At 40.7% G+C, this 12,624-nt stretch overlaps 1 protein-coding gene across 8 annotated transcripts in view; it reads right to left on the bottom strand.

The window, feature by feature from the left end:
• PTPRK (protein tyrosine phosphatase receptor type K) overlaps positions 1 to 12,624 on the bottom strand; it is a 703,591-nt gene that overhangs the window by 47,075 nt on the left and 643,892 nt on the right. For 5 of the 8 annotated variants that reach the window (XM_038759705.1, XM_038759712.1, XM_038759671.1 and 2 more), the window contains 3 exons: positions 10,918 to 10,947; positions 2,370 to 2,530; positions 865 to 900 (listed from right to left, as the gene is read on the bottom strand). In XM_038759705.1, the coding sequence (XP_038615633.1) occupies positions 865 to 900; positions 2,370 to 2,530; positions 10,918 to 10,947 (227 nt within the window). The remainder of the gene's footprint in view (positions 1 to 864; positions 901 to 2,369; positions 2,531 to 10,917; positions 10,948 to 12,624) is intronic. The other 3 variants (XM_038759680.1, XM_038759689.1, XM_038759697.1) reach the window with 1 other exon arrangement.

The following is a 12,624-nucleotide window of genomic DNA, read 5'->3' as shown; positions in this document are numbered from 1 at the left end:
TCAAGTTTTAAAGTTCCCAGCATGAAAAACATTGCTAATAAGTTTTCACCACTTAAGGACAATGAAAATAATAATCATACCCAGTGTTATCGACTAATCCAGAGAACAGTTATGTGTGTGCTTTTATATATGAATTTGATGAAAACAAAATCAAAACACACACACTAAGATTCAATCTTCGCTTGCATTCATAACTTCTAAAGCATTTTCTTAAATGCTCCTGTCCCTCAAGTTATAAATTGTTCCATTATAAATTGGTTCTTCAGGTTCTCTCAAGAAAGATGGAGTTAAAAACCCTACTGTCTTTAGATTCTGTTTAATATTCAATTTAATCATAAATCAGGATTGACGAAGTTTAGAGGGTTATTATTATTACTATTATTATTATTATTATTATCATTATTATTATTATTATTATTTACTCTACAGCTCTGGGACCCCAGACCACCAAGTCTAGACTAGTTCAAGAGCTCTGGGATTCTACAAATCTGTCTCTTATTCACAACAACATGTCTTAGCTCCAGTTCAGCTGAAAAACTATGAACTCCCTTTGGGCAAGGAACATGTCTACGAACTCTGCTACTGTACTCCACCAAGGGCTTAGTACAGTGCTCTGCACACAGTAAGTGTTCAACAGATATGATTAATTAAATATATTTTTCTTCCAAACCCGGACACTTAATCTAACTTTAACCCTGATGATGCTGATATAAACTAAGCCTAAACATGATCTGTCCTACTGGGGAAATGTCTCTCAACAAGAGAGAGCTGCTTGGGCATTGCACACAATCTGTTGATGGAGTGATAAACCATGCAGGGAGGCACAGTCCATGCGGGAAGGGGTGATGAAGGACCAGTCCTCACCTAACACGGCAGTCGGCACAAGGGGATCATTGGTCACTGCAGGGAAACAAAGCCGTCAGGAGACACATCACCCTCCATGTGCACTTGATCGTTGTTGTCAAAGGAAAAAAAAAACTACCCACTCCAAAGAAGACAGCTTGGTGAAAGTTCCCACAATCAAGGCAAAAGGCAAATGTAAATCCTAATTGCCATTTAGAGCAACGCACATCATACAAGGAAAGGGGCATCATTTTATAGCCCATTATTCTGTTCACTTCTAAAAACATGACTGGTTAATTAAAGGCCAAGGAACTGCAAATTAGCCTGAGGAGTTTTATTGGGGTTTTTTTTTTTTGGCTGCAAGCATCCCTCAAGTTCTTTATAAATATCTATCATTTGGGACAAATCCTCTTTCTGCTGCTGAATCTACACTAGTCTTTTCAGCCGGGGCTCCTCAAAATAGCACTTGATTTCACTGTTTTTTCTCTGCTCATAGAACCACTTGCAATTACCATGGTTGCGCCTTAACTCAAACTGGGTAATTTGGCCCAGCACGGGAGCAGCTTTGGTTATGCCTCCTTTAACACCTAACTAAGCTTCCCGAGCTCAGACACATGTTCTCAGTGGCTGTTTAATTAAATACTCATGCAAATCGTAGGGAGAATGAGCCCACTTCACGTTAGCAAAACTAATGTTCAACAATAATATATCTTCTTTCCCCACCACTCTTCCCTCACAGTGTCGTCTGGAACTAAGGTGAAATAGATTTTTAAAAAGTCCCGATTATAATTACCTCCAAGTTCTGAAATGAATCATATAATATTTGCAAGTAGTAATCTGGTGTAGGCGAACATGAGTGACTATGACAGGGCTTATAGAAAAATCCCCAAGTGAATGAGCAATCCTTCTTCCTGAAGAGATGCAAACCTATAGAAAATCTGCAAATACTCTATGCCCAATTTCCCATCCTACAACATATTATAAAAGCAGAGAAAAATCATACAATACTTCTAAAATGTCTTTTCTCACATGCAAAGATTTGAAATGTAGAAGATAGAGAAAATTATTAAAAATAAACACTAGTTAATGTCAGCTTTGAACATCGGTCTGAACACTCAATATATAGGTATGATCTTTATTCTTGTTCTCCTCAAGCTCTTGGCTTTCTGAGTCTTTCAGGTAGAAGGATTTCCTGAAGAACAGCATTGTGACACGTCCTCAAGAGGTCTATGTCTACAACTATGAAGGCCCTAAACCAGGAGATAGCCACTGCCTTTAAGGTTCTTGGATGAGCAAAACAATTTGGGAATAGACTTGTCATGACTTCACCCACTTGGACAATTTGTTCAAAATGTCAACTCCCCTTTCCACGTGGTATCCCCAGTCAATCATTTGGATGTTTAACCAACTGAATGCAATTTGAATTATCCCCCAGGTGAATTCCCTGACCGGTTTTGAGATCCACCTACAATTCTGAAGGCTAGAAGCTTTCCACAATTTGGTACAGGTATAATTGTTGTACTTACACCTTGGGCTGAAGTTATGCGAGTCCATGAAAGTGATGGAGAGTGGGTCTTCTGCATGAAGAGTGCTCTGATCTGCATAACTCCGATCCATGGCATTCACCATGTGGGTCATCTCTTGCCGGGTATTCCCCATGGCGTCCTTGCGTTTCTTAGCCAGCTTGCTGCCAAGTCAAAGGAGAAAAAAAAAATCACCTCAGACCTGAATTTGCTTAATCCAACAATCAATGGTATTTATTGAATGCTTATTATGTGCGGAGCACGGGTCTAAGAGCTTGGGAGAGTACAATGCAAGAGAAATTAGCAGATATGTTCCCTGCCCATAACGAGCTTGAGTCATCCCCAACAGTAGTAGTTCCAAGCAGCTCGGGACAGCGGATGGTTGAGGCTTGAAAGCTCTCCACACCCTGGTTGAAATGCTAAGTGAGATTGATTTAACACAATTACATTACTCAGCTGCTCTAGAAATATTAGATTTATGATACATACATACTTCAATATTTCACACACATAACTCCCTTAACATACCATCATTTTTTTGTCCTGCAGTTAAACTACTAATATAAACAACTCATAAAGCAATAACTATTTTTTTTAGAACTATAACTAATAGTCTCTCTGTACCTTGGTCCATGAAACATTTCAAGTTAAATCACAATTTTGATTTCACTTCTGGCTTATTCATTTCCCTGATCCACTTGAAGTACCTTAAACACCAAAGAACACATCAAAAGAACAAAGAATAATATGTTTTTCATTCTATTTGCTTTCTCCCTCAGTTAGTATGCAAAATGCCTGATGGAAAGGATACATAGGAGGATCCTTATCTAAAATTACTTTTCTGACACATTGTCCTTATTTCTTTTTGCCATTTGAGAAGCAGCGTGGCTCAGTGTAAAGAGCACGGGCTTTGGAGTCAGGGGTCATGGGTTCGAATCCTGGTTCTGCCAATTTTCAGCTGTGTTACTTTGGGCAAGTCACTTAACTTCTCTGTGCCTCAGTTCCCTCATCTGTAAAATGGGGATTAAGACTGTGAGCCCTCCGGGGGACAACCTGATCTCCCTGTAACCTCACCAGTGCTTAGAACAGTGCTTTGCACATAGTAAGTGCTTAATAGATGCCATCATTATTATTATTATTATTTGAGGCATATGAGACACAGAAAAGCAAATGGGGCTCAGGTTGATCTATTTTGGGTCTCCAGGAAATCTGGAAAGTTGGGGGTAAGCAAAGAGAAAAGAGAGTGACGGTGAACTCTTGCCAAGTATGGCCTCTTTTTTTCCTCTCTCTTTTTTTTTCTTTTGTTGGTATTTGTTAATGACTTACTATTTGCCAGGCACTGGAATAAGCACCGGGGTAAGTACAAGCTAATTGGGTTGAACACAGTCCATGTCCCATATGGGGCACACAGTCTTAATTCCCATTTCACAGATGAAGTCACTAAGGCCCAGAGAAGTTCAGTCCCTCTGTGAGCCAAACAAGCATCCTTCGTTGCCCTGCCCTCACTCAGGAGCGAGGCAGGTCAGGCTTTGGGTTGGAAAGCATTCTCATTCCCATGGTTTAGACTGGATCCTAGGAGTTGACAGTCAATCAATCAGTGATACTTATTGAGCACTTACTGTGTGCAGAGCACTGAATTAAGCTCTTGGAAGTGTACAGTAGAACAGAGTTGATAGACATATTCCCTTCCCATGACTGTGCTTCTGAGATTTTGAGTGTCATCCACTCCCAGAGTAGACTCCACTCCACCTCAATGGTTTCAGCTGAGAAGAGAGACCCACATGGCCAAGAATGGCAGAGCTGAAGTAGTAAGTGCAGAAACTCTTTATGAATGCAATGCTGGAAATGATTCATTGGATTTGGAGATCAGCGGGGCTAGGATTCTGAGCTATTTTAATACTGACATCTTTACCTTGAGTGGCGAGGACATAAAATTGCTTTTCACGTCTTTCTGAATGCTCGACATGAATCATGCCATGAAAGAGATTTATTAAAGGTGGATCAAGAATATTCAAAAATAATCCACAACAGTCACAGAAGCAATTTAAGAGACAAGATAATCAAAGAGGGTGATCGTGTCCATAGCCCAAGGAGTCGAGGGCAGCTCTGCTATCTACATTGCTGAGAGGATAATTTCCTGTTGAAGCTTATGTTTTGGCTGCTAATCTTGTGAGCGCTCACTATCAATCACAACTCTGGAGGCTGCTGTCATGGGAGCCCTGTGTAGAATCTAGAATATCTCTTTACAGAAAGCTACTCACTGGATATTAGGAAGCCAGCGTCTCCTGAGTCTAGACTGCTGACTCTTCCTTAGAGCCAGGGAAACCTTGAGGGTTGCCAGGCACCACCTTCAGAAGGGTTATTTTTCCACTGTACTCAAAAGAAAACTGAAGAGTTCACTGAGGATATTTATTAACACGTTCCTCATTATGTAGCACAGCCTGATTTAATCATTTCACCTTTAGAGGAAGACATTATAAATATAGAATAACATGCCTGGATATGTCTAATTTTATGCCCACTTGTGATTTGATTTCTAGGGGTGCCATAAGACATCAGTAGCCTGTTCATTTGAATCCCAGGAAATGATAAAATAAAAAAGGACAATACAGGAAGAAACTGTTCCTCCAGGGAGGATAATGTCTCCAGTGTCTTCTCTTGGCCCAAGGATCATTATAGGCAGGTCATATATGGCGTATATGGTGCCATGCATAAGAACAGCCTTGCAACTCTCTGCCATTATCAAGCCTCCTGCTTGAGGTCATGAATGTGACTTTCCGGGAGCGGCACGGAGAGCAGGCACAATGTGTGCATTATTGGCACCCTTCCAAACTTTACAGTTCCTGGGCATTTCCCTCATCACCCTTTCCTTTGCATAAGGCCCAATGTTAAAGTCAGAACAAAGACTCAGCCAGAAAGTTAGAAGGTGCTGAGATCCTGTTAACTCCAGCCTGGACTATAAAGAAATCTCAGGAATGGATGAGACACACCTCAATGATTCATTTCAGTATTTACTTTCTGGACCATTTTTATTAGGTACTGCAAAATGGGCAGTTTTCTATAAATGGAACTGCAGAAACATCATCTCAAAACAACTTTCCAATGGTCACTTACTCATGGAGAGAAATAATCAGGGCCAGATGATTAGGCAAGAATACTGATTTCATTTGTGATACTCTATGAAGGGGGAGAGATAGTTATGGGATCGTCAGGTTTGGGTGCATAGCTGCAGTGTGGTTGGAAAGACAGAGGTTTCTGTCTGATGATGATGATGATATCTGATGATTTCTGCCTGAATATGATTAGCACAAATCAGACTGTGGTTGGTCTGATTTCAAAAGCTTTTCCCAGAACATCCAAGCCAAACTGTCTCGACAATTTTTCTCAGTAAGTTCAGTGAGTATCAAATATGGTATTTCGCTTAGCTACACCTGCAACTCTTTGGTGTTGGTCTCCAAGAAATAATAATGAAAAATCGTGTGTGTGCCCAAAATGGACTAATCAATCAATCATATTTATTTACTGTGTTCACGGCACTGAGCTAAGCACTTGGGAGAGCACAATATAACAGAATTAGCAGACACATGCTCTGCCCACATCAAAATGAGTGCCAGTTTCATGGCTATGATTAACACTGATAATTTAGCTTCAATTAGTCAACAAGCAATAGGCTATTTACATACATTCTTGGGCTCTTTAAACTAATAATTCATCACTATGCCTTTATGCCATTTTATCTTTACAATTAGAATGAAACAATTTGAGGGTAGGAATATTTTGTACTTCTATATACACCCTCAACTGCATTATGTGCATTAACTCTCTGAAAAACACTTCCACCCAAACTTCTCATTTTCCACCTAGGAAAACTGTGGCCCTCAGTTTATCTTCGTCCAGGAACTCCAAATCTCTATAACATGATGCCTTCAACAAAGTATGTTCTCAGATCTCACTCTTGCTTTTTTTCCATTTCCTCACTGTTTTTCAATTTGTTCCAAGCTTTGCAAAAAAAAAGCCTTCTCTAAATTGTAATTCGATTTGCCAGGGTATTGCAGTCTTTTGGATATTTCCAATGCATTAAAACTCCCACTATGCGGCCCGTGGTTTCAGAATCCCATTTGCAAAGAACAAAAGAGTTTATAAATCTCAGCTCTCAATTACAGTAGGCAATTTTTTGAAGCACATCTCTATGACAAAGCTTTCAAACTCTGATGTGTCAACGGCTCCTCAAAGTCTTAGTACTAGTTGTAGGCAACAGTAACTTTCTGACCACTCCAATACCCTCTAATGTCAACTCCCTCTAAAGAGCACTCTCCCATTCAAAAATGGCAAACGTTATTGGTAAGCATAAGGACACTGACATAATCAAATAGCTATCAATTCCAGCATGTTTGATGATTTCTTTTCCTCCGAGCAAATGGCAAATACAACCTGTGGTTTGGGACAATTTAGGGATTCATTATGGAAGTACTTGAGGGTGATAGAAGTGTAAATGATTTTCATTATCCAACAAAGCACTCAATAGGTGAATCTAGGCAGGTAGGTGAAGCAGTGGGAGCTAGAGAGGGAAAATGATCTGTCATAGCATGCCATGGTGCGATTAACTAAATTGGCTTCATCAACTGTTATTTACCAGGGAAATTACAATGCATCATCATAAACTTGGGCCTGGGTTAGTTTACCACAGCTTGCTTTAGTTTACTGAAAGAACCTGAATGATCATCCTATTAAACAAGACAGACAGACCCAGGGGGCTGGCGTCATTAAAGTTCTACCTGTCTTGAACTGCTGTCTGGATGGTCCTGGAGCAAGAATGTTTGACCTTGTTTTCTTCAGGAGCTCAGCAGAGTTCAATCAATCCATCAGTGGTATTTATTGATCACTCGCTCTGTGTAGATCCCTGTACTAAATGCTTGAGAGAGCTCAACAGAGCTCAGTGCAGAACCGATCCCGGCTGTCAAGAAAGTCAATCATTCATTCATTCATTCATTCAATCGTATTTTGAAATTGACCCAGTTCTGCTCTGAACAAGGCTAAGAGACAGCCCCAAGTAAGTCTTTAGTTTTGAATTGTCCTGGTACTTGGAGGTTGCTTGGCTTGGGCACAGTCAAAGCTGGGTCAGATTTCCTGGAAACATGCCAGACACACACTAGTTTGGGCACCAGGTTTGATTTAGTTCAAATAGTATTCCATTTTGAATGAATGGGCATGGCGACAAGGAAAGGTAAACTATTTCAAGAGGAACCACCCACCTTGAAAGACTGGAAGCAAAGAAAGAAAAACTACCAATTTCACATCTCAGGACTGTTTTGAATTAGAGCACCCCTTAACCGGCCAAATGGCTTCTCGCGTTCCCCCTCCCCGCACACAACCCTACCAGCCTGCTGAGATGCGAAGATGTTAGAGGTGTGGTTTGGGGGCACTTTCTTCTGTTTTGTTTCCCGTCCTCTGGAAAATTCATTTTGCTATCCAAAGCTACCCTTCTTTGTTAAACCCTTTGTGTGGGTGGAGTTTAGAAGAGAGAGGCATTCTTGAAATACAACAAACTTTCCTTCTCTTCCCTCTTTGCCCTCAGCCACCAGCCCTTGGCATAACAGATACCTTTTGAAGGGTGACGGGCTGGTAACCAGGACAGATCCCAGCACATCATCACCATGGGATTATCACTGGTTATGGTGGCCTCAAAGCACAGACTGTAACCTCGCTGTGGGCAGGGAATATGTTCGTTTAATGTTATAATGTACTCTCCCAAGCCCTTAATACAGGGCTGTGCACACAGTAAGCGTTCAAGAAATATGCCTGAATGAACAGGCTTGAGTCAGACCAGAAGATGTCCCTCAGTGGATATCCTTCCATATGCCCAGTAAACTGTGTATACACCCCATAAGGCACAGAGCAGGTGGCCCAGCCAGTTCTGCTAATTCTCCTGCTACCTTCCACCATGATGCGGTGATGGGACGGAAGCTGTAGATGTCCAGGAAGTGTTGGGTTGGGAAAGAAGAGGTGCAGGGAAGGTCAATTCATTCATCGTATTCATTGAGCGCTTACTGTAGTGCAAAGCACTGTACTAAGTGCTTAAGGTCAATGGAGCAGTGAGGAATGTTTAAAAACTCAAGAAAGTCCTGGTACAACACTGCTTGCTCCAAAATGGATATTTGTAGCAGCCAGAGGCATTTTAAGGTGTGCTGAGATGTTGCTAGAGAACTTTCATGGAAAAGAAGACAAGGCACTTGTTCTGGTTGGTTTAACCAGCCATCTGCCCAGAAGCAGGGGTATGGACTGACTGACCTCTCTTGAAATTTCCTTGGCCTGGGCATTGCTAATTTGTTTGCTCAGCTGATCTTTGAACTGGCAGGTTTTATTAAAGACTAAAACTTGCAAATGAATCAATGGGGAAGCAGTGTGGCCTAATGGAAAGAGCAAGAGTCTAGGAATCAGAGGACATGGGTTTTATTCCCCACTCTGCCAACTGCTTGCTGTGTGACCTTGGACAAGTCATTTAACTTCTCTGTGTCTCAGTTTCTCAACTGTAAAATGGGATTAAATGGCCTTTTTCCTTCTTACTCCCTGTCCTCATTCATTCATTCAATCATATTTATTGAGCGCTTACCATGTGCAGAGCACTGTATTAAGCACTTGGAAAGTACAATTCGTCCTCATGGGAGACAGGGACTGTTTCTGACCTAATTAATTCGTACCTACCCCAGCACTTACAACAGTGTTTTACCCTTAGTAAGTGCTTAACAAATACCATAAAAAAAATTGGGAGAGGCAGTAAAATATGGTGGAGTCCAGAAGAACAAGGGTGTCTATCACCTCTACATTCCAGTGGCGTTCTTCTCTGTATTAGGCAGTATCTACTACCAACAAAGCAGTTTCACTATCATAAAACATCTTTCCCCACTGCTCCCTATCTCCCACTCTGCCTGACCTCCACAACTGCAACTCCTAACTGTGATTCACTCTCCACTCACCCACCAAACAGGGCTGGGTTACTGCAGTGGTTCAAAGGATTTAAGCCCAGGGTTCCAGTCTAAAGGGATATTGACGGAACTTCCAAATCATGCTTTCTCTGGATCATACCAACATTGCCGCTGCTTGGGGGATTATAAAGATGGATTTTTTTTTTAGCAAATGTCAGCTGCAAGACAACCCAAGCTGGTGTAACTGGTTTTCAAGGGGGATGTTTCCCTTTAAATTAAAGAGAATGTGGTAGAAGGAGCAGGGAGCCTGCTTGTTTCCAGCAGTCTCTTTAAAACCTCCCACCTTTCTCACCAATAGCCTCCCCAGGGTTAGTGATTACCCCAAGAGGTGATAACCTCTGGTGCTTCTTACCCCCAGCTATCTGGTCCCAACATTTCAGCTCTGGGAGGAAAATTGCTGATTCCTTAGTGGGGAGCAGTCATTAAGCTGGGCTTGAGTAAAATGGGGCAAAGTGTGTCCTTCCACTGGTGACATTTGCCTGCTTTGTGGGTGTTTACTCATCAGTGAACAACTCTGCTGCTGTAGGGTGTCATTATTACTCTTCTCACCTCCACCATCCTGCAGTCACCTTTGCTTTTGGAAGAGCAAGTCATAGAGTGAAGCATAGAGAGGGATAGAGAGGTAGGTATATCAGGAAATGCCACCCAGTCACGCCGGGGTCCTCCTGATTCTTGCTCCCATCTGCCCTTCTTCTCCTTTACCCTCTTCCCAAAACCTAAAGCCTCCTGGACCCAAGTGCTGAGGATGCCCACAACTCTGCCATCACTCGGGAATCACATCACGGGGGTCATGCGAGGGGGGTCCCACTAAACCAACCAGCCCAGGTCCCACATCCCCCTGTCAGAAACTCCCCCCACCTCCACTTCCAACTGGCCAGATCACATTTTTCCCCTTTTTCAAAGTCCTCCTAAAATTCCACCTCCTCCAAGAAGCCTACCCAATTAATTCCCAACACCTCAAGTCAAGCTACCTTACAATCATCATGAATACTTACGTATTTACACCCACTGTAGACCCTTTTATGTATATAAATATAATCCATTGCACATTCAATTATTTATTCATCTATTTCATCCTGACATTCTAATGTTACTATCTGGTATACTCTTATTTTTCTTCTTGCTTCCTCTATTTGTAAATAATTTGTCCTTGCCCACCTCCCCCATTAGGTTATAAGATCCCAGACAGCAGGGACCTTCTTTGGTTTCTGGTATATTCTTCCCAAGCACTCAGTTCTGTGCTCTGCAGAAGGTCAGTGCTCAATAAATACCATCAATTGAATGACTGGATTGTTGACTAAGTCCTAAAGCTACTTACCAAAAAAAGTAATAAAATCCAAAAAAATAAAAGTAGCTAGCCATTGGCATACATTATCCCTTTCAAAAAAATTCTAGGTAAGTTCCAGATATTCAGCAGACCAAAGAGTCTTTCTGACTTTACAGTCTTAGGAGAAACATCTGGGTTTGAATCATTACCCAAACATGGCCAAAACTCTCTTTCCTTTTTTGAGAAGGGATATTGCATCTTTAATACATGGAAAGTAGGCCATCCCCCATTTTCTACTTACAGGTAGTAGGAGTAAGAATAGTAGGTCCTCCTGGCAAGCAGATCACAGACAGTGGGAAAAGAGAAGCAATGGTGAATGAAAGCGTGACTCCGTCACAATCGATAAAGCAGAAAAATGTGCGTTAAAAAAATAAAACTAAAAACAAACTAATGTCTCTCGGGTTAGTATTTCAATTCCCTCATGCAGTGGCTCGATTCCCTGGGCCATGCAATCAAGCATACATCCAGGCATAACAAAATGAGGGTTTGCTTTTTTTTTGGTTTTGTTTTAAAGAAATCACTGTAGGAAAAAAACATGCTGAATTTTTTGCCAATAAATAAATAAATAAATTCAATGGATTGTGTATTTTCAACATGCAGTTAAGCTCAATATGATCCGTTACCATCCAAATGTCATGATAAATGGAACAGCTGGGCAGAGAACTAGTGCACTAAATATGTTTTTGACTTTTCAGTACAAAATCTATAGCTCTATTAAAATAGTATATTCCATAAACAGGACACCTACATTTTATGACATCATTTTCGCAAAGTCTTGTGTCCCACAAGCATTTGCATATGTTATGTGAGCACATGTATGCGTACACACAGGCCATATTCTGTATACACATACACATTTTTTCATAGATGCATGTGAAACTTCATACATAAAAGCATTTAAACATTTTTTAAAGGTTTGATCTTTGGAAATGCTAATGCATTCATGCTGGGCATTTGGAATATTCTAAACAAATGAGGAAATGGATGCGTGGAAATAGTTCAACAATGATCAAATGGAAAATGACATTGCTTTTTGAAAGATGCAATATCCCTTTTCTGAGCCTGGCAGGTTTCTTTATAGAACTCCAGCAGAGTAGAATTCTCATCAATTGAATTGTCAGTGTCAACACATTCCTACAAAATAATCAGGGATACACAAAACCTCTGATATATGACCCAGTGAAATTCCTGCTTACCCACTTGTTTCACAACAAGGGGAGAGGGCCATTTTGGATGGAATTTAGGGATCACTATCAATCCATACAATAACACATTGTTCTTTATATATTTATAATCAGGACATGAATCAAAAGGGATTCATTAGGGATCCATTATACATGTATGCTGGAAATGATTGGAAATGTGTAGCATATATCTAATCCCACTAGATCTCAGTCCAGAAAATATATTCACAATTATGTGTGCATGTATGTGCTTATGGAAGAGACATTATATCTGCCCAAAGAATTATGACAAAATTACCAAAGGGGTTCAGTAAATTTAATGATGATGTTCATTCTCTTAAAAGTTAATATATTTATCAGGAATGACCTTGACAGAAAGGCTGATTTAATTAAAAACTACCAATGTCCCCTGAGAGGGGGAGGTGAGGGGAAACCAGGGAAAAAGGAAAGACCTTGTATATAATTGATAGTAAAGGAATAGAACCATCTTGAAAAAATTATGCAGTGAGGAGTCATCATTAAGTAAGCTAATATGCCCACAAATTTTAAATATGTCCAGCAAGAAGTTTGTGGATGGTATGCATTTTTAGATGATTGACAGCAAATTAGCCCTGACATATCACTGCCTTCAGGGGTTAGAGCATTTCACATAAGGGTTGATGTAGGCTGACAGCATTGTTATTCCTCTGGAAAATTTAAATTTCAAAGAGTTGCAGAATCTTTTTTTTTTTAAGTGATGTAGGCCAAAGATTAGTTGGGCTGCC

This window comes from Tachyglossus aculeatus, chromosome 2, assembly GCF_015852505.1.
Source record: "Tachyglossus aculeatus isolate mTacAcu1 chromosome 2, mTacAcu1.pri, whole genome shotgun sequence".
NCBI classification, from domain to species: Eukaryota; Metazoa; Chordata; class Mammalia; order Monotremata; family Tachyglossidae; genus Tachyglossus; species Tachyglossus aculeatus.
The sequence above is the reverse complement of the archived record's forward strand: the minus strand, read 5'-3'. Positions and strand labels throughout refer to the sequence as shown.